This window comes from Perna viridis, chromosome 6 (assembly GCF_037379345.1).
Source record: "Perna viridis isolate PV_CMFRI_1.1 ecotype Kerala chromosome 6, ASM3737934v1, whole genome shotgun sequence".
NCBI lineage: Eukaryota > Metazoa > Mollusca > Bivalvia > Mytilida > Mytilidae > Perna > Perna viridis.
The window spans coordinates 8,692,778-8,720,768 of record NC_142450.1 but is presented as its reverse complement, the minus strand read 5'-3'; the positions used below and the strand labels follow the sequence as shown (position 1 = coordinate 8,720,768).

At 33.4% G+C, this 27,991-nt stretch overlaps 1 protein-coding gene across 13 annotated transcripts in view; it reads right to left on the bottom strand.

Moving 5' to 3' along the window:
* The window catches only part of LOC148613526 (von Willebrand factor A domain-containing protein 7-like), a 37,251-nt gene extending 9,954 nt beyond the window's left edge, over positions 1 to 27,297 (bottom strand). For 6 of the 13 annotated variants that reach the window (XR_015923373.1, XM_088586877.1, XM_088586876.1 and 3 more), the window contains exons 1-19: positions 26,838 to 27,224; positions 21,176 to 21,298; positions 20,590 to 20,751; positions 20,240 to 20,312; positions 19,584 to 19,663; positions 18,908 to 19,093; positions 18,511 to 18,726; positions 16,008 to 16,127; positions 14,572 to 14,739; positions 13,781 to 13,896; positions 9,923 to 10,082; positions 9,609 to 9,685; positions 9,336 to 9,489; positions 8,862 to 8,876; positions 8,319 to 8,485; positions 6,902 to 7,013; positions 5,290 to 5,488; positions 4,128 to 4,197; positions 3,278 to 3,501 (exon numbers count right to left, since the gene is read on the bottom strand). Coding sequence is in view for 11 of the 13 variants with exons in the window: in XM_088586877.1 (XP_088443003.1) it covers positions 3,278 to 3,501; positions 4,128 to 4,197; positions 5,290 to 5,488; positions 6,902 to 7,013; positions 8,319 to 8,485; positions 8,862 to 8,876; positions 9,336 to 9,489; positions 9,609 to 9,685; positions 9,923 to 10,082; positions 13,781 to 13,896; positions 14,572 to 14,739; positions 16,008 to 16,127; positions 18,511 to 18,726; positions 18,908 to 19,093; positions 19,584 to 19,663; positions 20,240 to 20,312; positions 20,590 to 20,751; positions 21,176 to 21,298; positions 26,838 to 27,102 (2,687 nt within the window). In the remaining 2 variants the exon portion in view is untranslated. Of the gene's footprint in view, positions 1 to 1,910; positions 1,950 to 3,277; positions 3,502 to 4,127; positions 4,198 to 5,289; positions 5,489 to 6,901; positions 7,014 to 8,318; positions 8,486 to 8,861; positions 8,877 to 9,335; positions 9,490 to 9,608; positions 9,686 to 9,922; positions 10,083 to 13,780; positions 13,897 to 14,571; positions 14,740 to 16,007; positions 16,128 to 18,510; positions 18,727 to 18,907; positions 19,094 to 19,583; positions 19,664 to 20,239; positions 20,313 to 20,589; positions 20,752 to 21,175; positions 21,299 to 26,837 lie in introns of all 13 variants that reach the window. The other 7 variants (XM_088586880.1, XM_088586883.1, XM_088586881.1 and 4 more) reach the window with 4 other exon arrangements.
* Between the last annotated feature and the right edge of the window lie 694 nt (positions 27,298 to 27,991).

Sequence of the window (27,991 nt, the reverse complement as noted above, 5' to 3'; positions counted from 1 at the left end):
CAGACAGTTTTAATCCACTGCAAACGTTTGCAGGCCTAATCATAAGATTCGTTTTATCAGTTGAAACTTTTTTCCTACCTGATTTAGTTTTCAAGAAATTGACTGAAAAATGCTAAAATAGTCATTTTAGCCATATCATTACTGGAGACCTTAACATCGTTGAAGACCGAAAAATTATAAAGTTTTTGAAAAAGGACCCAAATTGTGTCCTCAACTAAAACTGACTTGAAGGAGTGTTGTAACACCATCAAAGATTCATTGAACACTGGGTTAGAAGAGAAAAGGCAGATAACAGATCCTTGGACAATTTCATCAATAAACTCGTGACTTTCATTGATATAACAATTGATTCCCATAAAAAGAACTATGATTCATTCGACACTTATCTTCTAATGTGTAGAATAAGAAAAAAAATGAAAGAACTAGGAAAGAAATTTGTTTTTGGACTGGAAGATAAAGCGGCTAACAACGTGGTTATCAAATGACGCAAATATTATACAGAAGTATTACGTAACGAATTTCTAACTTTAGAATCCACGTAAAATACAGAGAGTGAAATAACTAAAAAATATACATCATAAATCAACTGCTTTGTTGTGTACTACGACCGATAATATGACAGTTCCAACCTTATACTGGATAACAAAACTTCATTAAAAGCCGTTCAAATCACGTTTTATTTCGTCCTCCAGCAAGTGTCCTACCACTTACATTTCTAAATGATTAACTTCTACTTTTACAACTTCGTTATTAGTTATTGCAATAGATGTTATGAATATAATGGTGTTAACAATTATTGTAATATCAACAATTCATTTGAGAAATAAGATAGGCTTTTAATATTGAAGATTCCTATAATTCTGTAGATAGTTATGACTTTTCTACCATATATACAACACTGCCACATAAACTTATGAAGGTAAAAGCTGTTACATTTAATTAAATGGTCTTTTAATACTTCTGGCTTGTAATGACTACAATGTTTTTCAGTGATTTCAGACGGGGATAAATTCACTAACTGGACATATTTAGATATGATCAATGCATTAATTTTTTGTTGGCAATATTTATATTCGTTTTGGTAATACTCAGGTTGTCGTTATTTAATTGGAGATCAATTGTGCTCCTCTCCGATTTGTTCCTCTACTGTTACAAATCACAGTTCATAGCTAAACTCTTTAATGATCCTTCAAAATATGATATGTTGCGTTAATTTAATAATACTTTAAAATATATTGATGATATACTGGCCGTAAATAGCTTCCTTAGATATGTTCAAAATATCTACCCAAAAGAACTTTTGTTGACCAAGTCTTACATATACGGTACTCCTACACATTTTCTTGATTTAGATAGAACAGTAGAAAATGGAAGCCTTCCACAACAATTTATGACGAAAGAGACAATTCTAATTTTTCTATTGTTAATTTTTTATTCCTAGATGATGATATACCCGAAGCACCCACCTACGGTATTTACGTTTCACAACTGGTCCGTTTTGCTCGTATTCGTAATAAGGTGTCAGACTTTAATGAACGCAACAAATTCATTACAGAAAAGTTTTTGCACCAGGGACCGATTTCACATACTTCTAATAACATTTACTATGTTTTTTTCACCGTTACAAAAGTTTGATACAAAATTATAATAGCACTTGCAGGTTCTTAATTAAAAATGGTGTTACTCACCTAGTCTTTTTATGGAAATATTGTCTATAAAGCACATTCGTATCAACAAATCCGATGGATTTATCAACTGTTATCAATAGATTTATTCGTAAAGGATACGATTTTCAAATCATTATCTATTCGTTAAACCTTGTTTTCACAAATACGGATATTCGACCCCAAATTGCAATTCTACGTTAAAACTGAGTCGTTTTTTCAGTATTGCGCTACATGAAATCTTACCTATCTAGTAATAGACGTTACTACTCCAAATCCAGTCCACTGGAATTGTAATGACCAATTATTTGTAATGCTAGTAATTATTTTAATATTGTCATTCCTTAATATGTTCAAAGCTAGCTCTAAATAACTGCGAGTGTTCTTTAATTTGATATCTCATTTTGTCTATATCTTGTATTCCATGAAGAAGAATAAGATATATAACTAAATGTATTTTATGGTGTGTTTATTTGTTGCTTCAGTTTGATATTTACCTTACATAAAAGAGGGCCTTATAAAAATAGTTTAAGAATTACACAGACATGTAACTGTCCACAGTAAGGAAATATTTGTTATCATTGTGTTTTCATGTCGTTGTTTGACTTGTTAGTTTATATTGATGAAGTTTCATTGTTCTGTTACCATGGATATTATTTATTTATACTGTTTGGGACTTTTAGAGCGTACTTAAAAGTGTATTTACACTTATTGAAGACCTTTTGGTGATCTCTGTATTTACTATTTTTATAAAGGGTAAACGATGGTGTATTTGTTGCGTTTCACTACATCTGTTCCTTTTTCTACCCTATGGATGCCGGTGAGAAAGTTTGGTAATAATACTAACAATTCTCCGATTGATTTCAGAGGAGATAATCTTTAAAGAAAAGTTAACGACGACGACGACGGACACTAAGTGATGACAAAAACTCACATTGACTTTTAAACTAAGTGAGCTAAGAATGAAATAGTTAATCAACATTTTGACGTTGTCCTTACACTCGTTTCCCCATTAATCCACTTTTCAGAAGCCAGTAGTATTCATGTTGAAATAATGTGGAATTGTAAGAAACAAAATTGCATGTATAAGACAAAACCTTGTAACGTAAATATAAATGGTGGGTTTTGGGAATAATATAGTATTATTGCGTAAGGTTTTAATATTGGCTTAGTTTTTGGTCCGAGGCTAGCCATATTGGACCAATAAATCAGCTGATATGGAAAAACCTACGAAATTATACCTTTATTGCATAACTTGTCCAATACGCTAGGCCGATATGGATTTTAATCAGTCCAATAGGACGTATTGGACGGCTAGACCTCATATTGGCGCATTTTTGTATTTTTGTATTGTATTGACAGTTTTGATCACATTTAAGCTAATATTCGAACGTTAATCAATAAAATGTGATATTATATTAGTTACATTTGTTATTTACTATTTTGTACGAAAAGTATAATTACCCATATAGTTACCAATAAAAATAATTTGATTGTGCACTTGTGTGGCTTGAGAGGAAACTATAATAACGTAGTTGTCTTAAAAAAAAACAAAACAAAAAACAACAGAAAATAGTATTATACGTACAAACAAGTAAATACACATAACTGACCTTATGTTGATATTGACTGGACCGGTTTGTGTTGATGCGATATCGTCATGAGATATAGTCAAATTACTCGTTGCAGAAATACTGCCAAGTCGTGTTTTCTTGAAATTTACTTGTAGAGTAGCATTCCATAAATATGATGAACAGTTACCAGTATTTAGTGACGGAGTCTCACATTTCTCTGTCACTGCTACAATAATGCAATTTGGCCTCTCTGTCTCTGTTACCTTAATAAACAAGTAAATAGCTTGCTACATAATCTTAGAGTGTTTCATCGAATCCGGTCGGGACAACTTCATGAATTGATCTTTAGATGTAAAGTTATCTGAGTATTAAGAATACCAAAACAGACGCCCTTGCTCTTATAGACGACAAAGATAGGGTAATGTTGCCTGGGATTATATCGACAAAGGTATGAGTATCAATAGGAATAAGTCAGTGAAACAGTAAAATCAGTTTGCAGGTTCCTTTATATTATCATATAACCTGGATTTTAATCTTTAAATGAATTATAAGTATTACTTCATTCTTTCATTTAATTCATTGAATGATGGTTATCAGAGAGAAGTGATTATGGCTTTTGATGACTTGTTCTGGCCAATGCAGATATTTGTACGATTGCATAATAGAGTGTGAATTTTTTAGGGCAAATTTTGGAGAAAAATGGACAGATATATCTCCATTCATTATTATGACAACACATACAAGTTGAACATCTGCAGGTGTAATGAATATTGTGCATTCGAATTAATCGAAACAGTGAAATTATGTAAACTGAAATAAATCAATCATAGAGACAGACTGTCATTTACATTAAATTAGGCAGTATGTAACTACGATATAGTCAACTTACAACTAAAAATCTTGTTATCGACTGTTTTATTTCATTCGAAGGTTGTAAAGACAAGCGTACATTGTACGAACTGGAACATAAAGACGAAAAATAAAACATATTACTTACATTTTTTAATATTGATTGAGATAATTAGAAAGTCCTTTTTTCCATTACCTTATAAAATAATAGCTTATTGTATAAAGAAATTATCACAAATCACAAAATATTCTTTTCTATTTCGTAGATTATAAAGCTAAAATTATTCTAGAATGCTGTCATGCATGCACGGTTGACAGTGGGTTAGTAGGGTTGGAGATTCAAGTCGAGGAATTGAATTTAATATTAACAGAAAGTCCGTTTATTAATTTTCAATGCTTAAGGAAAACACGCAAAAGTTAAGTTTTTCACAATTTCAAATATAAAAATTTAAGATCGCTTAGATTTTTAATGAATAAATCTGAATTACTAATCTAATCAGTTTTATTTTCTCTTTACTCTGACAAATTTATTTTTGTTTGTTTGTTGGGGTTTAACGTCCGAGCAGCAATATTTCAGCTATATTCAGACAATGAACATGAAATGGATGATAAAATGAACATGAAATGAAAAAAAAGGATGGGTCACAAGGATAATAGGGTCGACAAATTTTGATTGCCACTGGAAAAAGGGAGATGGGTAAGGTCGGGCAATTTAGCCTCCTGTGGCGGAGCGCAAAGGTTCCTACTCCTATCGAATACCACAGCAGGGTTCTTTAACGTGCGAGGAACGTGGCATCTTTCCCAACACGGTGCACCACTATGGTTTGCGGTCAGGTTTTCCTTATTATAGCCTGACAACCCCAGCATGTATCACGCCAGGGGTACCCCATTCCACCACCTGGGGCACACATCCCAGTTGCTCTGTGGGCAGAGCGCCTAGCCCCCGGCTAGGTTTCTGAGCACTATTTAGTCGCCTTTTACGACAAGCTTAGCGCTGCTGCAGGCCTATTCTTTTAACACCCGGACCTGCACGGGGCCTGACAAATTTATCATCAAAAGTCAGAAATACATTTTATCTCTCAGAGAGGTAATTTAGTTTGAATATTTGTTTTACAGTTATGCATGAACTATATATAAAGCAATTATGACGCCATAAGTATGCTGTAGTATATGCTTCTGAATAAAAATACACATAGGCTTACAACATTCCCACTGCTCGTTTTGGGCGGATCTTGAAGTATCCATGAATTGACTCCCCCGCTGCGATGTTTAGGTTTAGAGATCGAGGGCGTAGAGCAAAAGCGTGGTCATCAGTGATATCTATTTTGTAGCTGTCATTTGTAGCACCAGTATTTATAACAAGAAAGGATACCATATTTTCTTTATTTACAGGTATATCATCTATTAAAAAATAAAAACAGGGTTGAAATTGCTTAATGCACCTATCCTAAAATTTAAACGAAAACAAAGTTTTAGCTCTAGTACGAATCTCATCGAGCTCATTTTCATAGACTTAATAGAATACTTTTGCGATAACAGCAAACTATAGAAGCAACAATCAATTTTGGTGTACAAAGTCATAACCTCTCAAATACTAACGATAACAGTAAAGGATTACTTATTTTATTAATGTGAGTACAGATAAAGGAAATAATGAATTAAACCATCATCACTAAAATTGAAAAAGCAAAAACATTGAGACGCTGCCCCCCTCCTCAAAAAAAAAAGAAGATAACAAAATAAATAGATAACAACAACAACAGAATGACCGAAACGCAAAGTATGTATTAGATACGCAAGACGATCGGTGCTAGGTAAAACAAATTATTAAGTAGAGGCGTACAACTTACTAAGCTGCCAACCCCATGATTATATAGGATCCCCATGAAACTTTGGGCCCCGTGCAGGTCCGGGTGTTAAAAGAATAGGCCTGCAGCAGCGCTAAGCTTGTCGTAAAAGGCGACTAAATAGTGCTCAGAAACCTAGCCGGGGGCTAGGCGCTCTGCCCACAGAGCAACTGGGATGTGTGCCCCAGGTGGTGGAATGGGGTACCCCTGGCGTGTTACATGCTGGGGTTGTCAGGCTATAATAAGGAAAACCTGGCCGCAAACCACAGTGGTGCACCGTGTTGGGAAAGATGCCACGTTCCTCGCACGTTAAAGAACCCTGCTGTGGTATTCGATAGGAGTAGGAACCTTTGCACTCCGCCACAGGAGGCTAAATTGCCCGACCTTACCCATCCCCCTTTTTCCAGTGGCAATCAAAATTTGTCGACCCTATTATCCTTGTGACCCATCCTTTTTTTTCATTTCATGTTCATTGTCTGAATATAGCTGAAATATTGCTGCTTGGACGTTAAACCCCAACAAACAAACAAACAAACATGAAGCTTTGGTTGAAGAAGAAAATGGCGGCAGCTAGGTTCTTGCTTGTTATCGATTCAAAATGCTATTAGTTTTTGACTAAAAGAATAAAGAACGAGTTATTACGTGAAAGCATCCCGTTACTACGCAAAACATTTCGTTATTAGGATTAAGTTTCGCATTATAACGCAACAAAAAAAAATCTTTTCGTCTATGAAAATGAGCTTGATGTGGTTTCACACTTTGGTTGCTGACAAAAAAGCATTTAAAATGAAAAAGTCACACATACTTTTTCTGAATAAAAAAAATAATTAAAGAGAAAAATATAATAACTAATAATCTGTAATGTGTATAGTTTTCATTCGTTTAACAAATTTATCAGAACGTAATATAAAGCTTCTCACATAAAGTAATTACAAACATTTTCCCGACTTTTCCGACTAAGATATACCTGCCGCTGACGTAACTACCAACTGAACACTTGATGGTCTGTACAGTTCCGACATGGTCCGATAAAACGTAACCCCTGTTTTGTCTGTGACGTTAACCTTTATCCTGAATGCCTAAAACAGTATTTTTAACTGCCGATGACCTCATCTCCAATAGAAGTTGTTGACTCATACAGGCTCATAGACATTTTTTTACATTTGGTTAGAAGTAATAGGTACATGTATCGCTAGTTTGAACAACGTTTGTTTAAAAAAGGCACAGAAGAGGAAAAGTCGAATGTTTGTGTACTTTTTAATCTCTCCAATCAATACTAAGGCTGCTCCCTCTCTTATAATACAACTATTCTCCAGCATATTTACTTCTTAAACTTAAAATGGGTATTACAAAACATACTTACTGTATTCGAAATACATATTGAAACTGCTTAAAGACATTCTTAATAAGTAATGGAAATAATTGAAATATTCAAAATAAAATTTTCACGATCACTTTTTTCAGGCTATACACATTTTTTGTAGTTTTTGTAGTTTGTACTTATTGGAAATTGTCTAATAAGAACAACTGGTATATACGCAATGTTACATACGATCACGAAAAACACCTGGAGAAAAAAATTACTGGCATCTTAAGTTGATCGAAACGGACGAGTTATTTTATCATTCATGATAAGATTTAGTCATTGTCAAAATGAAAATCCAGCAAATAAAACACTGGACACAGACATACACAAATACAAATACACGCGCTCTAAATAGAACGTAAATGCTTAAGACGTAGGACTAAACAGAGGTTCTCTACTTTATTAATTTATTGAATGTCTGGACACTTGTAGGTTATATAAATAGTCTGCAATCAACCAGCATAGAAATATAACAACTCTCTTACAATACTAAATATTGAGCTTTTTTGGCAGCGTAAGAAATGAAAGAGTAATCAAGAAAACCAAGGTTATAGCGGTAATCAAAAGAATGTAATCCAGGGACAAAGACCAGACATGGAAAACAAACATTCACAACAAAGAACATAAAGTAATTAAAATCATACATACAAAGTAACAAAAGCAAATGAGCAATTCGGGGACTCCACTAAAACTGGGAGCATGGACCAGTTGCACTGGTAGGATGAAAAAAATGCTTTGTGCTTCTGGGTAATCAAAACCTATTTTACGGATACTTCTGTGGCTATACAAATACTCTCATTAATGTTACACGCAATATATAGGACATAAGTTGTCGTGCGTAATACACCCGATAAGTTGTCGAATAATATCAGTAAATATTCTTCGCAATAAGAACTGAAAAAAATCCCTTCGCAATTGCATGCAAAAGCTTTAAGCTGAACATTTTATTGAATTCTCAGAACAAGAAAGGAAATGGAATTTTTGTCCACCTATGCATACTTATGGATTTGGCACAAACCTGTGAAGGAATTTGGATACGAGCTGTATACGTTACATCTATATCTGATACAGTTTCCTTTGTTTCTACACTATAAATGTCTTCTCCATTCTCATCGGTAATGATAAAATTATTACATGTACCATTTACAAAACTTGTCGTTGTTACAAAATATGTATAGTTTTTGTCTGAAGAAAAAAAAGAATACAATCAATATAAAAATAAAAAAATGGGTGATGGCAGACCATATTTATATAAACGTTAAAATATTTCTACGAAGGAAAAAGTGCATCTACAATTTTTTTATGAATAGATTAGATAATGGTAACGATAGTGAAGAATTTCATAGACTGATGCATATATGAAGTGAATACCTGCAAACCAAGACGTAGTTTCTGATAAAAAGAAATAAAGACGTATACCAAAGTAGATTCTCTTACAAAATACCAAACAAAAGCTTTACAATGAAATAACATGCATATAACATTAGCAATATAACTTTAAACGAAAGATCCATCTTTCAACCTTTACAGACAAGCAAGTTTAGGGCAATGCAATTCTGACCTGTCACGTAATACCCTGTCAATATTGCAAGAGATAATGATATAAATAAAAAGGGAAAACACTGCTATATATTTTTTTAATCGTATTTTGAAACATTCCATTTTTTTTATTTAGAAGAGCAAAAATGCTGCAAAAATGACACTAATTTCCTCTGTCCTATCATGGCTCTTTGAAAGTATATGTAAGTGATACTCCATGTACCTATTACACCGAATACGTCCTTACAGCAACGCTTAATAGATAATAGATAATTGGTAAAAGATATTGAAGCTTCTCTTATTTGTTTAGTTACTTTGTAAAAATGTGGAAACTTGAACCACTTGATAGATAATTAATATTATATGCGACCCTCTATCTTGCAATCCGCAAATGCCTACTGTAAAATTATTTTTTTAATGCGATCAAACAAATTTTCTGATATTTTGTATGAAAAGAGAAGCAAACAAAGAGAAGAGAAATCAACGAAAGCCATACCCGCAACTGGTGATCCTGTAAGTGTAACTAGGGATCCTTTTGATGTATGTTGGTACATTGTTCCCTTCATATCAATATAGCTCTGGGCTGTTATATTTACAAACAAATCGTTATCAACACTTCTCCGCACGTGGTAAGTTCCTGGTTTCAGTTGCTAAAATATCACATTTTCAAATATTATCAAAATGGCAAAATAAACAATTTGATAATTCTGATAATGAATAAATATTTCATTATACTTCATCATGCCCGACTAAATACTATAATTCATACCTGTAGCGACATAATGATCTCTCTATTTCTTGTATAAATTCGTTTAGCTTTTGTTTCCGGGAATTTCTGTACTTGTCCTGACAAAGTATAAACAAATTTCCGTGAATGAGGAATGGAACATGATATGTGAATTTAAGTGGTCAATATTTGCATCTCTATTGTTCAATATGTTATTATTAGGTTAACATACATAGAAAAGAAATGTTGGTTTAAGTTGAAAGATTCGATAAAAACATATTTCAGCAGATATTATTAAGCCTACTTGCAGTGAAGTTTTAGTGTAAGACTGACGGAAGACATATTTGAACTCTAACCTTTTTTATTTATGAAATCGACATCTGTGACGCGAATTCCACCCATAACACTTATTTTTAGGACTTGCATCGATTCGTCTACAATTATATCCTTGTCACTTTTATCTGTTTTCTTCCATTTATATGTATCAAGTAAAACCTCAGACACTGGAAAAACATCCTTAAATACATAAAAATGACACATTAGATTTCTTCTAATCGACGAATTTCTATTTATTAACACAACGCACATATCTTACAATATTAGAGGAATAATGTATAGTTCATTAATTTACACATACCAGGATTGTCTCTCTTTAACAACAGAAATAAATTATTTTGGTTAAGTTAGGTCATTATCTATAAACCTAGCTAAAGGAATGAAACAATAGAAGCTTTGATACTGCGAGGATATTTGAGTTAATGGGAATCAATTTGGAATGTTTGACTAAATATCGTTGTAACATAAATTCCTGAATTCGTGCAATTCATAAGAACATGAAAATTTTCATTTAAAATTAACATTTTCGTTACCATCTTGAATTCGTGGTTACCAGAGGATTTCGTCTTATTACATGTAAAGACAAATTTGTTCTTTCAGTTAAATGTATTAATAGAGGAAACGTTGCATAAATGAAATTATCTATACTGAGAAGAAGATAATCAAGTGTAAGTCTATGTAAGAATCAGGCAAAATGTGAAAAATCAGAAACATACATATCAAGATCCTACCAAACTGACAATGTGATTTCACTCAAGGATACTTTCTCTATTTGAAAAGACCATTATTTGAACACTGCATCACTGTATTTGCTGAGATTTTTTTCAATAGAACGTTTTCTGACAGAGTTATTTGCCATTTTCAGTGCATTCCACAATAAAATCAATTTACCAAAATGATATGGAAAAATCTTGTCTTTTTATCTTGATTCTGATGGTATAAATAGTCAAATTAAACTTTCAAGATGGTAGGTTGTTCATACCATGTTTTACCCGCTGTCTGATTCGAACAGAATCTGACACTTTAAATTATCGTCGTCAATTAATTTTATTCATTGGTTGCACTAAAATCGGCAGTTATAGCTACAACACTTTCTTAGTTTTATTTTTATCAAATCCAACATATTCGAGTAAAGAGTATCTAGGGAAAGCTTTTGGATGAAGAAATTACAAACATCTTCTCCAGATGGAATAAACGAGAAAAAATAATTCATTTTTAGGTCTTGGTCTAAGGCTGGTACAGTACTACATGCTATACATCAATACGCCGTACTACTATATTTGGATCTCTTTTTAAAAAAAATGTTTTTTCACAGTTAATTTTGACTTTTAATTTAGATAAAAGACCCCCTTTGTTATTTTCATTCAGGCACCTTATCAGTTGCTTATGTGTGCTTTTGATAAAGGTACAATCACCCACAGCGTACGCGATTCAGCTTCTGAATCTGTTTTGATATTGAACATTGTGAGGTTTACGCTCGTGAAGTTTTGTGAGTTTTACGCTCGTGAAGTTTTGTGAGTTTTATGCTCATAAAGTTTTCTGAGTTTTATGCTGAAGAAGGACATCAATTATTCGAAATATTCAATTTAACTTTTACCATATATATATATATATATTTAAACGTCTAAATATGTTTACCATCACCAGAAGATGGTAAAAGTTAAATTTATATATATATATATGTCTGAAAAATTCCCAAAGATGTTAAACTGTCAAATTTGCGATGCAAATTTTTGGTCGTTTCCTCCGCGGGACTCGAACTCGTACTGCTGTGACATCTATGGCAACACCGCCTGCACAAAGTCCAGCGCCCTAGACCACTCGGCCAGCTAGGCTATATAAAAATATAGCTTTCGCTGGCCGGGTCATTCCTCCTCGTAGGATTAATCTAGGGCTGTAACTTAGTACACGATGTATGGTGGTACGGGACAGTTCATTTAGATGTTAATATGTAGGATAGAGGATCAAATTAATGACGCATGTCACAACAAATCAATATGATACAACCTCTCAGAATGTGACGACTCTATTTGCTACATTGGATCAAATTGATACAGGGAAGACATATAAACGTATAGAAAGGTCTGAAAAATTCCCAACGATGTTAGAACTGTCAAATTCGCGATGCAAATGTTTGATCGTTCCCTCCGCGGGACTCGAACTCGTACTGCTGTGACATCTATGACAACACCGCCTGCTCAAAGTCCAGCGCCCTAGACCACTCCGCCAGCTAGGCTATATAAAATATAGCTTTCGCTGGCCGGGTCATTCCTCCTCGTAGGATTCATGGAGCAGTGTAGCGAATGGAGTCGTCACATTCTGAGACGTTTGTATAATATTGATTTGTTGTGACATGCATTAATTTGATCCTCTATCCTACATAATAACACCTAACTGAACTGTCCGGTACTACCATACATCGTGTACTAAGTTACAGTCCTAGATTAATCTTACGAGGACGTTTCTATACGTTTACTTTATCTTCCCTGTATCAATTTGATCCGATGGATTAGCCAATAAAGTCGTCAAATTCTGAGACGTATATATATATATTTATCATATACATGTCTTTCTTTGCAGAATGTTTATGAATATGATTCAGCAGAAGATTTCAAATAGACACATCTTCAATTGTGGTGTGGGCGGTTGTGATCCTAAAGCCTTTAATAATTGCTTTAAACATTTATTCATTTAATCTTTGATTTTGATTTATTTAAACTCTATGTTTTTCCTTATCCACAGGATTCTGGAGCTTAATCCGACATTATCAACATGCTATTAGCATTCATCAAATAGTGCATAAGCTGAATTTTCTATTTGAAAATAAAATACTGCATCTCTGATATTGTATTCACATTTGAATCCTAAAGGTTATCTGTAAAATTACATTAATTAGCTTATGTCATCTAAAGGTTTAATCGGATTGGTCATTATCTGACAAGATTAGCTGAACTAGCTGCAAAGTCGACATATTTATCCAACAAGTGGAAAGGTGGACATGCCTGATTAATCAAATTAATTTGACATGTCAGATATTTTGTAGACTTGCTGGATTTTTATATCGACATTTCATGTTATTATGTCGTCTTCCCAGAAGTGATAAGTTGAAGATTCCGACAAATATTATCTGACAAGTCAAATTAAGTATCTTGCAAGTTAATGGCAGAAGTATGACACCAGCATTTATGACTCGATAACAATGATCTAATCCGAGGCAAAATGAAGTGCTTATTGCACACGTAGGCTTGTATTTTTGTACTATGGAAAAAATGAATATTCAGACAGACATAGTATCCACAGTGATTTTTACCCTTAAAGACTCGAACTCAAATTACTGATTCTGTGAGTCAACGGTAACGTAAAGAAAAAAAATATTCACACAGACTTGTGTCCATGCAAGTTTTTAATTGAGCCCGGGTTGCCCATTTACTTTATCATATAACAGTTATTTGATGTATCTTGTTGTCTGTTTCTATTCTCCCTGTCTAGTGTTTATCCTTGGAATATGTTCTTTTGATTTTCGCTTGAATCTTTGTTTCCTTGATTACTCTATAATAACAAAACTGTATCTGGTGATTATTCAGACAAGCTTAATGCCATTAAATGCTTTTTTGTATTTTTGTTTGTTGACTTTATGAACAGAAAATAAAGCTATCCCAAAATGCAAATTTCGTTGCGTAATATTAAGCCATTCTTTTAACCATAAAGTGCAGAAAACCCTGAAATAGCATCATATTGCAGAATATTTACTCTACGTTACAATTTATGTTCCGTAGTATATTAAGTTGACTTTTCTAGCTTTTCATTTAATCATCAATTTATCGGTTTCCTAAGTACATTAACATTTTAGTCACAATAAATGTTTGCTAATGTAATACCTTCATTACTTCTACCAAAGTCTCTCCTATTTTATCCTTTTTTGCTTCGTAAACTTTCCCTCCGGTTTTTGAAGCCAGCTTCTGGAACAGTGACAAGGAACTTCTTCTAAAACGAACTGAAAACAATCACAACTATAAACATTGTATGAACAGTCTCAAGTGTGAGTCATTGAGTGCAATATAAAAAACAAGAATTCTTTATTTCAATGTTACTTTGTATGTATGATTTTAGTTACTTTATGTTCCTTGTTGTGTATGTCTGTTTTTTGTTTGTCTGGTCTTTGTCCCTGGATTACATTCTTTTGATTACCGCTATAACCTTGATTCCTTTGATTACTCTTACAAAACTAAAAAAAATGAAACGTTCATACCTGAAAGGTTTCATTTAACAGTGTCACCTTTTGACAGTTACTGTCATTCCAACATTAGTAGTCTTATTGTACCGAATATCAATAATTCTCAATTAAGACGTGCCAAAGGCTTTTATTGTTAAATACAAATAGATAGAACAATTCAATTATATCCTAAAAACAAAATCATGCACAGAATAAAACATCACATTTTAACTGCATTCGAAGCAAATTATGGCTACTTCATTAGATACCATCTGCTTAATATCTTTAATTACATGTTCAGCTTAAATAATTATTCTTTATCGTTATGCTTTACCATCTATATTTTACAAGCTTAAGTCAAATAGTTTTATTACTTTCAAATCAATAGCCGTGGTTATTTTTGTCTTTAAATATCCTTTTATGTCATTTCAAGACTAGAGTATATAATGAATATACCACTGATGTCACGACGTTTTCGTCTGGAGCATTGGCCCGTCATAACCAACGATATTTTAATATTCTTAGCTGTAGCAGCATCAATCACTTCCTGTTCTCTGTCAAAGTCTTTGGCGTCTGCGTCGGTAAAGACCATAACTGTTGAACCTGGTCTAGAATACTGAATAGCTGAAAGATAAGTGATAATTGAGTATATATAACTTTGCTCGGCATATGTGCATGTATCTATTGACAAAGTAGCATGTATCATAAAACTACACTGTTGTCAACAATTTCATTTTTAAGCCGGAAAATTCAAGCTGGTTCAGAATGTAGATTGTTTGTCTCTAATTGTAATCTCATTTGCTTTGCTAGAAGCTATCACCGTTACACGTATTCTTTTCTCTATGTATTTGTTATGTTTGTTTTGTTGATTAAAAGATTTGTTCTTCGTCTTTGTCCTTTTTGTTTCCACAGACTTCGTCTCGTATAAACCTCTAGCATTTCAGAATACGTTTTTATTCGGTAAGACTCGTAATATGAAAGACAGGACTGTTAATAAAATTGCCTCACTATCTGAACTCAATGTATAAACGTAAATGGAATAGTATTGCTTCGACAATATTGTTACCAGTGGATTTAAGATTATCACAGACAACGGGACCTGTCTAATCCTAAGTCTTAATAAACCAGTAATTTGTTTACAACGGACAGCTCCTGAAGTATGTTAACGTCAGTTCCATTGCAATTAAACCTTTGTAAACCAAACACATGACACTTTAGTTAGGATTTGGTAAGGTATCAAGAATTGTTCAACACTAAGAGTGCAAGACCCATTAATTTCAGACAAAAATGGTTCCCTAAGGAAGCTCGTCTTTGCAAAGTGTGTCTGAAATTGCTTTCTTTTTCATTTTCCGTCGGTTTTTAAATCTTTTCCCTACTTTTTAATTATTATTTTTAAACGACACAATTTGTCACTGCGGAAATTCTAGCAACCGTACGTCTATGGTGTCATCAGTTGTTTTGTTTGAAACCAACGTAACAATAATCTAGTCGTCCAAGGAATTGATAAAACGACCAAATCATAGAATATACTTAATCAACATCTGATGCACAATGCAATACTTTGTTTTTTGTATCTGTGCGTTGTTGATATTGTAAAAACGACAGTTTAAAATAAAGAGACAGAATTACCATATTGAAAGAGTAATCAGGGAAACCATGATTATAGCGGTAATCAAAAGAATGTAATCCAGGGACAAAGACCAGACATGGAAAACAGACATACACAACAAAGAACATAAAGTAACTAAAATACAAAATAACAAAAGCAAATGAGGAACTCAGACTTCACTTAAAACTGGGAGCATGGACCAGGTGCACCGGTAGGGTAAGCGTCCTCTAATAATAATAGTTATGGTTATTATCTATTATTGGATATTATAGCAAATACACACCGTTAAGTATGCCGGCACACGCCAACTCTGGACAGTCTCCGCCGCCGTCAACCACGACGTTAGATATTGCCTTGATCATATCTCCTCCGTCGGTGTAACGGTTGACATTATTTAATCTCGCTAAAAGGTAAAAAAAATGTTTATTGCCATCCGGAATTTTAAGTGGTCGTATACTACGCCATTTATACGGGCTTAACAGGTTTAGTCATTAAATCTTTTTTTTTTCGACGCAGTCAGTATATCTTCGCTTTTTACCCATTGACCTTAAGGGCGTTCTTCTGCGGAAGCACAAGTCACCTGATCGCAGCTCTTTTTGCCCATTGGCCAAATACTGATTACGTAGTGGCGTTCGAAGAATCTGTATCGAAATTTTGGAATTGCGTTCGAAAAAAACTTATCGGAACCTTAAAAATTGCGTGCCATGTGTTATGTTCTTGAAAGAAATGTAGAAACTTAGAAGTAAAAAAGAACAAAAGTTTAGTGCGTCGGCTATCTTTTTTTTAAAGACAGTACTAGTTTAGTTTCATATAAATAATCAATCGAGTTTTGATACACATATACTGTCTAATCTCGCACTTTTTTGTAAATTATAAGTATTTATTAAATTTACTACGAAAAGTTCATCATGAAAGCAGCAGCTTAGATACTTTGACAATAATTTTATTAGCTAAAGCATTTAAAAACGTTTTGGCATACTGCATAATAATTATGCTGTAGGAAAGGTAACGTCAATAGAACATACCGCAGTGCTGAAAGGTTAATGTAAATAGAATTAACCAAAAAGGCAAAAAAAAAAAGAAAGTACGAAAGACAAACAATGTAACTACACCACATGGACCCATCGAAACGGGGGTGAAATCAGATGCGTTCGAAGGGTGGGCAGTTCTTGATTTTTACAAGACAGCTGCCGTCATGCTCGATGAAGGTAAAACGTATCGACCAGAAGAGGCACACATTTGGTACCAATTGGAAACCCGTTGCTTGTCAAAAACTGAACAAATATATTTGTCTTTTAAATAATGTACTATAGCGTTAATTTCATCAACAGTGTATTTGTTATTCAATTTTGAGTGATTTTGAACAAGGTATATCTTATTGTTACCTAAAGGTGTTGATACATTGAAATCTGTAACCTGTCTTTTATATGTTTAGATGACCAATGGTAGTATGAAGGTAGGGAAATAGAATATTTGAATTCTCTTTCATTTAGAAAGGATTTTGAATGATTTCTGCATTCGAAAGCATTGTACTTGGATTGCTTAGTGTCCCATCAATTCATAAATCTTTACCAAGCGATCAATACTAATATCTTTAAAATATTATCGGGTGCTTTTTCTGTAGAGTCAAGAACATATTTGTCATGAATAGTAGTTAATGTCTTAGTAATATCAAGATCTTTAAAAAAACTGACGTTCCCTTTATGTTAGTATACCTTTAAAGAACATTGATTCTTTTTTAAGTCGCTAATATTGTTTGCGACTTCTTGCACTCTTGCTTGTACAAGAACGGGAAGTTTACATGAAATGATCGGTAAGCTTTGAACATTACCCAGTTTCCGAATCAGGCACTGAGGTTCGTTTCAAGACTATATAGGTCATATACATTAGCATGCCCCAATATTTATGAATATTCATTGCCAGCTGCTCAATCAGGTTCATAATCTGGTTCACTGGTCAATATCATAAGCGACCCAAAGATCGCTACAACGTACCTTTTTTAACATATGATACACATATCTATGCGTGTTTTTTAAAGCATGTATTAGAACGGGAAGTTTACATTAAAAGATAATTATAGGTTAGCTTTGAATTTATGTAATATTACCCAGTTTCTGATTCAAACACAGGCGTTCATTACAATTTAATATATAAAGGTCATATATATATTATCAGAACACCAATATTTATATATAGCCAGTCAGGTCATAACGGTTAAGAAAGAGGACACAATAATATCAAGGGAACCAAGATTTTAGCGGAGGTCACCAGATTTTAGAGCATATCGCATTTGTTATATTCCGGATGTTGAAAGTATGCCAAAATCAGTGACAGTGAATATTTGACGATAAGCGAGTTTGAAGACTTCCGTCTTTGATTTAAATCAGGGATTATATAAATTAGTTTTCATTTTTACTTTCGTTTGATAGTGTAATTAAGAGTACAATTTGCATAAACGGTACATTTTTGATTAACCTAAAACAATCAACTCAATCTTCAAATATAATAATGATATAGTTACTTAAAATGCAACAATTCACTTCTTGCTGACTACGGTCTTTAAATAAATCTCAAGCTCTTTGGGGTAGATGCGATGAATAAAATTTCCGAATTAGGCTTGTTTAACGATAATACGTCATCAATACAGCGGAAGCTCAGATTAAGGAATAGCTACATAACGTAATTGAATATTTCTGTCACCACTTACACTTTTCACAGAAGGATCTTCATATATTGCGACATGTTTTATTATAATGGGCTGTGGTGGTAAAATAATTTGTACTCACCAGGATCGTTGAATAGCGACAGAACATAATCAGACGGCTCATTTTCTGAATTCATTGTACTGTAAACTAGTTGTATAATCTGTTCTTTTACGCCTTCTATCTCCGCACTCATAGAGCCTGAATAGTCCACTGCGAAGGCCAAAGATATCGGTATCTTTTTAAATACATTAAACATGGAATCAAACGTATCATGTCCCAAACGGCTCAATACTCCATCTAAAACAGTACATGTACATATAGTTATAATAATGTGATTAATATCATTTAAAATATTCAAAAATGTTTTTGTGAAACTGAATTAACAAACAGGAACTCTTTCAAGCATTTAAATGTAGATAGATTGTATCAAACTTATTTGACCGGCAAAAACAATCAGAATTAAATATATGCTTGTAACCTTCTCCAATAAGAAATTGTTTTGTTGCCTCCACTGCAGCATCATATGCGTTGTAATGGAGATGATAATGTGGGGAAAATTCCTTATCTGTCGTGTCCTTGTTGATTCCACACTTAGCTACAAAAAATCTGCTTTCGTCTTCAAGTCCACCATGACTACATTTGCCAGCTGTTGCCTGTGGGTCCCCTGAAGATATAAAATATAAATTGATAGAAAAGATTTGCATCTGCTTTAAATTTACAAGGATAACTTAAAACTTGTGCATTGTTTTTCTTTTTATTCAGACAACGCTTAGTTTATTTGATCAATTTTGGTTGTTTGAATAACGGAAGAAACAATAAATGCATTTGTTTGCATTTGTACATTCATATGCAATTTCAGGATCGCTTTTTAAAAATAAATTATATACTGGTATTTAATTATTTTTATTGATAACACAAAACATGTAATTTCAACAAACATCGAGTCAAACCAGAATAGAAGTAAGTAATGAAAAATAAACGAAAGTACACAATGTGAAAAAACAAATAAATAACTCTCTCATTTTTGGAGAGAACGTTAACTTCTTTGATTAAATAAACAACATATAAGCAGATATTCTTATAACTTTCCTTCATCAAACTACTTAATGTAACAGAAACGGGAAAAATAAAAATTTTATACTGAGTATTCTTACTAATGGGTTTCATAGGTCCCCGTCCCTCGTAATAGCCACCAGTCAGCTTATCGGTGAGAAGGTTGTCTTTACAATTAAACCTGAATTTGTTTAAAGAGAAAAACAAAGCAACAATAATAATTTAAAATGATAAAAAAAAAACAAATCGTATAAGAAATTATAAAGATACTTAAAGGTAATTTTGATGTTATTTTGGCGATCAAATGCGTTGATGGGAACAACTTAGTTATTTATACCACAATACATTAAAATGCTTCAATATTTAAGAAAAAAGTGTAAGCCAAGGTTTACCCATATATTTTTCTTTCTAAAACATCTTTTAAATTCATTGTGTTGGTGAGGAAATCCTCAATTAGTACTTTGTTCCCAATTTAATTCATATTTGCCTTAATAATCTCAAAACTAATTTTCGCCTTTCGAATTTTACTAGCAGTGATATGACCTTCATAAAAATGATACAATACGCCATAGTTAAAGCAAATGCCCCATTAGTGAACTATTTCAGAAACACTCTTAATACTTGAATAATAATATGGATTGTTTATCTTTACCAGTATAATGTTTTACATGTGTATCTTGTATGTATAATCCGTAAGTGATGATGCAGATGACATTAATACATGACATATTCAATTTACATTAGTATTGAAACTAACATATCAGGCATATCTCTACAAGTATCTTCGCCTGGTGATTCGGCAACTGGCATCAGCTGCTTATCTTTTACTCCTAAAGAAATACATGTATATTAATTTTGAAATGACACGAAACTACTTCCTGGTAACAGATAGCATCAAGGTGATATATAAATGATGAATAAATACCATACATAGTTGTTCTTATTGACTACTTCCAGTCATATATTGATTGTTTAAATCATAACCCTCTTATACAAAAAGATTTTAAAATAAAATATACTTACTCCGTTTTATTTTCAAAGAATACTTGAAACTAGGAACATGCTACGCTAAAAAGCATTAAAGATAGTTGAATTTAATTTACTTACCAAAATCTAAGTATGGAGTAGTGCCGTTCAACTCTACCCAGTTTGTATTGCTGTAGAACGATTGAACAGTGTACAAACATTCTCCAAGCTGACGTCGTAATTCAACTAGGTTTTCCTTTCTCTCAACAAGTTTCTGCTTGCACGAAATAACATGATTGTGAGCTACAATAAAGATAGAGAACCTAATATATTTTTTTCTCTCGAATTAATATATTTAAAAGTAATGTTGCATATGTCGTATCAAATATGTACATTATCAAATTAATTTGTTTTATTTTTATATTTTCAAAAGGTTTAACATTCAACTGAAATATATATATTTTTTTATCAATAATTGCTATTTTCTCATCCTCTCCATTTAAAATCCCCATCCTCATACACTATTTCAACCCCCATCTACTAAAAATGGGAAGTTTTTACCCAAACAAGTACTTTAGTTTCAAAGTTATACACGGTTCTATTACATTTGTGAAAGGTAGATGTAGACATATCTCGAGAAGCAAAGAAAAGTATTTTTCACGTTTCTCCTCGATTGACCTTTGCTTATGCAAGATGCTCCATACAAAAGATATCAAAAGAAACTAACCAAGTCTTATTTGATCTGCATGGCAATGGATGTACGCTAGGTTGGCTTTATAAACTTGTGTATCTGCTACTGATACTCGTACTTCAGCAAGAGCATTGAACATTTCTTTAGTGTGTGTGGAACCTTCGGGAATACAAAAAAGAATTTATTGAATATATTTAAAAGCGTCTAAAAAATATATCTCAATGATAAATTCACTGATTGATTTTCAAGGTGTCACGATAAGTATGCATTTAACGAACTTGATATCGGCAACAACAATAGTTGAAACTGTTTTTTTCTTTTGGGGAGGGGTTTGGGCTTAATTTGCCATATTTGTTTTCAATTCAACTTTAGGTCAAAAATTGCCCTTTTCAACCATGAAAATGTGTTTTGTTTTTGTACACCAAATGCTTTCAGAAAAAAAAAATCGAAATGCCATCATCAAGGCGACCAAGATTCCAGCGGAAGAGTAATCAAGGGAACCAAGGTTATAGCGGTAATCAAAAGAATGTAATACAGGGTCAAAAACCAGACATGGAAAACAGACATACACAACAAAGAACATAAAGTAATTAAAATCATACATACAAAGTAACAAAAGCAAATGAGCAACTCGGACTCTACTAAAAACTGGGAACATGGACCAGGTGCACCGGTAGGGTAAGCGTCCTCCGCTTTTCTAGAAACACCCGCCGAGTTGCTCATGAAAAGTCAAGTCCGGGGTATACAAAAGATGAAAACATAAGAATGCAATCCAGGGATAAACAGTGTAAACAGACACACACAACAAAGAACAAGAAACAACCAACACAACACGCACACAGAAAAAAGTAAATGAGCAACTCAAATTCAACTAAAAACTTGGGGATGTCCCGTTGCACCGTAGGTAAGCGACTTCTGCTTTTCTAGAAACACCCGCCGAGTTGCTCAAATATATTCAAGATGATAACAAAACTATGATACAGTGAACAAATCAGTTGAATAAACCGTAACGATCCACAAGTTCATGATTACGACAATAAAACGTCTGTAGTGATGACTTCAATTTTGTAGCAACAAAACTATATTCCAAATATGGTCAAAATGTGATGATATTAACACTGTAGACTAAAGCATATTTTTTAATGAATTTAACAAACGCATCTAACCAGCAAAAAAGGGGACGCAAACTATTTTCTGCTTCTTAACCATCTCCATAAAAGTTGGTTTGGAAAGTAAAAAAATAAAAAAGCAAATTTGAATTTCCGATATTAAAAAGACATGATTTGCTGTTCAATTATTGTCTCCTACAGGAAATAATTTAAAGAGATGAATTGATTAAAAAAAAAGAAAAATGGGTTTCACAATACATATGGTAACAGTCATAACATATCAATTTTGTTAACTATATAAGGTTTTATAAAGTTTTTACATCTATAAACGAGAACATATATTATTCTAAAGTAAACACGTTTTCTTATACTTATTGGGTTGTATCATTACCATAAATCACTTATGCTTATGAATGTCTAATTGCACAAAAGGCACCTTGTATCTGTCAAGATTGTTTGTCTGTATCTGCTTGATAAGTGCATGGTAAATCTCAAAAACATCTTGTTATCAAATTCATATATTCCGTTATAAAATTTCAGTCTGATGATACACAAATGCATGCTAAAGAATTGAACCTATCCTACACAGTCTTACAACTAATCCATTTACTATATCTTCTGGGGATGTATTCAGACTGTTATCATTAATTATGTGAATTCTCTTATAGTTTTAAAACATGCTTCATGTAATCATGCAATCACATAATCTTACCCATCCCCCCTTTTTCCAGTGGCAATCAAAATTTGTCGACCCTATTATCCTTGTGACCCATCCTTTCTTTTTTTCATTTCATGTTCATTTTATCATCCATTTCATGTTCATTGTCTGAATATAGCTGAAATATTGCTGCTCGGACGTTAAACCCCAACAAACAAACAAACAAGCAATCATATAAATGGGGCATGTTTTTCATAAAAATAAACTTCAGCAACAGGTATAACCTTGTATATATGCTTAGCCCCCAAAACAAGGCGTAAAAAGCCCTCTAAGTCCATCCATCCGCCAGAGCATATATCTGTAAGCAAAGCGTCCTTTTCACGACTTTCGAAATGGCTTCCTTAATTGCTTGATTCACTTTGGCCTATTGTAAGGCAGGTTTTTACTGTAAATTGTTCACGTAAAGGAAGAAAGTGAGCAGAGGGAAATTGTTACCCATGTGATGTTTCCGCTTGTAAAGTTCTCTATATGTTTCTAGTTATTCATAGGCCTGTAAGTCTCATTTTCGTACAAACCCATTCTCGATTAATTGTTATATATAGTAAACATCAATATTTAATTTAGTGTAGAAAAAGTTATATTCTTTATTCATTGTATTTACGCGTAAGATGTTTTATTAAAATATATTTATATAAATAAAAGCTAATGCCAATTTCAGTATCAATCCATATAAAAGTCGGACACTGCCAATAGTAGCGGAGAACGGAACAAAAGATAATTTTAAGTCTACACTAAACATGCTATATATTGATGTTACAAGAGTTGTCGCATTTCTTATTGCCAGTTCAACACGATCATATAACTTTCACGTAAAACATACAACTTTACATTGAAACTATGTGTTGAAACTATACCTCTACTTCTATGCTTATTTTTTTTAAATAATACATGTATAGCAAACAAGTATCTTGTTTTCTCCATTTCTGTCAAATGGCTTTTGTCCGAAAGTAGTACAATAAGCCATTTCTAAAATTCGGCAATCAACGAGAATACATGTGTGTACCCTTGAAAACGGAATCAAACGAGATTTGAGTATTACCGTTGCATCTCCAACTACATGGAAGCACTGTGCAAATGAAAACAAGTAGTTAGACGTCATTGATATTTCTTGTGCTTAGTTTACGCTATTAGAACAAGTACTACATCCGTGTTCGTATGAGTGTCATATTATCCAGATATGTACCGTGTTACGGTAATGTCTACACACATGAACATGAGTTTGAACTCACTGAGAACGCACGCTTCTTTATGTGGTAGTAAAAAATAAGGTAGTAGAGGTTAGGTACGCAATGATTGGGGTTTATAACAACATATTTGTAAAAAGGGTGAATAACATTGTGCTATGACAGTACAAAAAACGTTACTATCTCTGTCAGATATCTTACTAGACCAAAGAAAAACCCCTCAACTATTATATAAAGAAATATAGATCAATGTCATCACTCAAAACAACTTGACATCGCCAGATGTATAACCTAATACCACCCTTCTAATAGTCATGCAAAACTTAAAAGCATATTGACCTTAGTTGTGGTGTAGTCATAATGATCATATTATATATGTATTAAGCGCCAGAATGTAAGAAAAAATCTGTAGACTTACAATATTGAAGATTTGTGGTAAATATCGAATTGATATAGTCTCTACATAAGACGGGTTTCGCTTCTATCACATTATCGTGCCGGGCTCAATCACCAAAATACTACGGTAAATATCATAGTTTTGATACTGCGCAAACTCGGCGTAAAAAGGTATGCTATATTTCATCACAGAGTATAGGGTTATAGACTGCTTTTTTTTATGTCGAGCCGTATTATGTCCAAGGACAGTCGTTCAGCTGTAATGAGTAGCTTTACTTGGCCAAATACGACCTCTCCGAGGACATAATACAGGACCAATATGAAAAAAATATAAAGAAAAAAAAACATTCTAAGACTCCTGTATTATATACTGAAGTGCAAAATAAGAAATTCATTATTGTCAGAGTTTCTCAGTATAATATTTGTTAAATCGTTGTTTCAGTTACATACACATAGTAACATAATTTAATAATTAACTACTTGGGGCATATTTTATAGGTATATTACCATTCCGAAATAACAACCAAAACCCGCCATATTATTTTGTTGACTACCTAAAAGAGAATAAATATTGTTTGTTTGTTTGTTTGTTTGTTGGGGTTTAACGTCCGTGCAGCAATATTTCAGCTATATTCAGACAATGAACATGAAATAGATGATAAAATGAAAATGAAATGATAAAAAAAGGATGGGTCACAAGGACAATAGGGTCGACAAACTTTGATTGCCACTAGAAAAAGGAGGGATGGGTAAAGTCGGGCAATTTAGCCTCCTGTGGCGGAGCGCAAAGGTTCCTACTCCTATCGAATACCACAGCAGGGTTCTTTAACGTGCGAGGAACGTGGCATCTTTCCCAACACGGTGCACCACTATGGTTAGCGGTCAGGTTTTCCGTATTATAGCCTGACAACCCCAGCATGTAACACGCCAGGGATACCCCATTCCACCATCTGGGGCACACATCCCAGTTGCTCTGTGGGCAGAGCACCTAGCCCCCGGCTAGGTTTCTGAGCACTATTTAGTCGCCTTATACGACAAGCTTAGCGCTGCTGCAGGCCTATTCTTTTAACACCCGGACCTGCACGGGGCGAATAAATATTGAGTCCGTCCGTATTTGGTCTGTTAATCCATATTGAGCCTATTCTCCGTATTGGGCCTGTTTTCCTGTATTGATCAAGTTACTGATTTTTACTTATTCTGGACATATACCAATTGAATGGATTTGTTTATCATATTTTACACATCTGGTTAATGATATAGCAGCGAGTGTTATATCATTCTCAAGCTAATTCCCACGATGAAAAAGGCGACACAAATTCAATGGCAAATACCAAATTTTCATTAGAACATTATGATTACGAACAGTAGTAAATCGAACTGGGAAATTTGGAAACAAATGGTCTCTCCGCTTAAACGCATAATATGATGCCATACCGGGTTTTTTAAAACTCAATCATAAATTCTGACCTCAAATGGTTTGCAAAATGGTTTACTTATATAACTTGACAACTCATATAGCTTTGTCGCAAATGCCCACTCCTCCCCGATCCATCACCTGGGACACGCCTATGTTTTTCAACGAGCGGGTAACAATTCTAACGTGTTCGCAGGATGCAGCTGAGTGAAATGAAAGAGAAATCCGTTTCACACAAAATTCAGATCTAAAAATTCGGCAAATAGCTTAAAAATAACCCCTGAGAACAACTACACGTAGCACGACAATACCAGTACGCAGTATTATAATAAATCTGTCAAATTCTGACAAATGAAAGACAATTAATCCGTTTGACACCGAATTCAGACGCTGAAAGACGGCAAAAACCTCAGAACGATTAGCACGACAATACCGTTTTCGCCAGTATTATAATAGACCTGTGAAATACTTAAGCTAGGCTATTGAGCATATTAGATATTTACGCATAAGCTCTGAATATTTGCCTGCATATCAATGCAGGTGCGAAAAAGTAATTCTGCAGTGTACATGGAGATATTTTTCCGAATAGAGAAAACAGTGTTGAAAGTGATTTTGTTAGATAGGACTGATCTTAATTATTTCATAAGAAAAATACACAGAGCCCGAATGTTTTTTTTTTCAAGCAAACGAAACAAGTTATACAAACCATAAAAAGTTCCAAGTAAAGGACAGTGACACGGTTTAGAGATATATGCATGCATGTTCACAGCAGGTGGCTAAATTGTATGAATAATTCATAATTTTTTAAACGTGTGCCTTGCAAGACATTTCCTTACACATGTGGTATACATACTGTGCGTTATATAGTACATCCTACCTGGTTTAAAACATTCACGGAAAGCCGTTTCTTCGTCCTGGTAATTGGAATCCTTGTTGTTTATTATGTAATATGCTAATGCTTTGAATATTCCCTTATTTGTAATGTCTGTATGGGTTTTGGCATAAGGATCAGGCTTCTCTACAGCATTCGTGTAGAACGCCATTGTAAATCTACATAACAGCAGCGTGACTAACGATGACAACATTTCCGGATTAAAGCATCCAAAAAACAAACAAACAAACAAACTTAAAAAAAATGGCATCCAAATCAACAAACTTTGTCTATAACGTTTGACTTGTATTTATACAATCAAGTAAACAAACTAAAATTGGTAATATGTATATGTACATTGTCACTATACATCTGAGACGTGACTAAAGACATAATTACTTGCTGTATTTTTCTTCCGCTTTGTATTTCCTATCATTCTATTTTAGTCAAGTAGGTGAAGGACGCCATGAGTACATGTCAGCTTGATTTACCGAGAGAGTTACAATATTTTATCATGACATGGATTTTAAGTACTTTTTTAATGAATGTTGGTTGATGAAATTCAAATGATTTCTAAAGTCGAGTCCTTTACATGTGCGTAAAAAGGGGGTATACTAGAAGGTAAAAAAATGAACAAGTACTTCTCTGTCTAAGAGTCAGGCAAAATGTATATTAGGTGTGGGCATGAAGAAAACAAATATAGAGATTTTATTGCATTATTCAAGTATCCATACCTCATAACCTCCCGAAACAACCATCATAGTGTTGGTAAAGTTTGTCTTTTTAAGTTATTGATAGATCATATTGAATTAAAATACACTTTGGACAAATGGAGGGAAAGTTCTCCCGCACTTTTTCCCTATATATCCAGTAAAAATGTTCTACGTCACAGATACTTCAGGATAAATTCAAATAGGTTTTCGGTTGTTAACTAGATATATTAATTATATTTGATGCAAAAAGACCAACTTGAGAAAAATTATGTGTCACCCATTGTCTAATTCTTACATAGAATTGTAAATAAATAAAAACAAATGTACAGTGAAACATTTGCAATTACTTATCATTTATTCATAGTGTCAACACATAGTAATATTTCAAATAGAATTCAGACAGATATCATTTAAAAAAAATGGGTCAAAAAGGTATTTTTTTAAAAA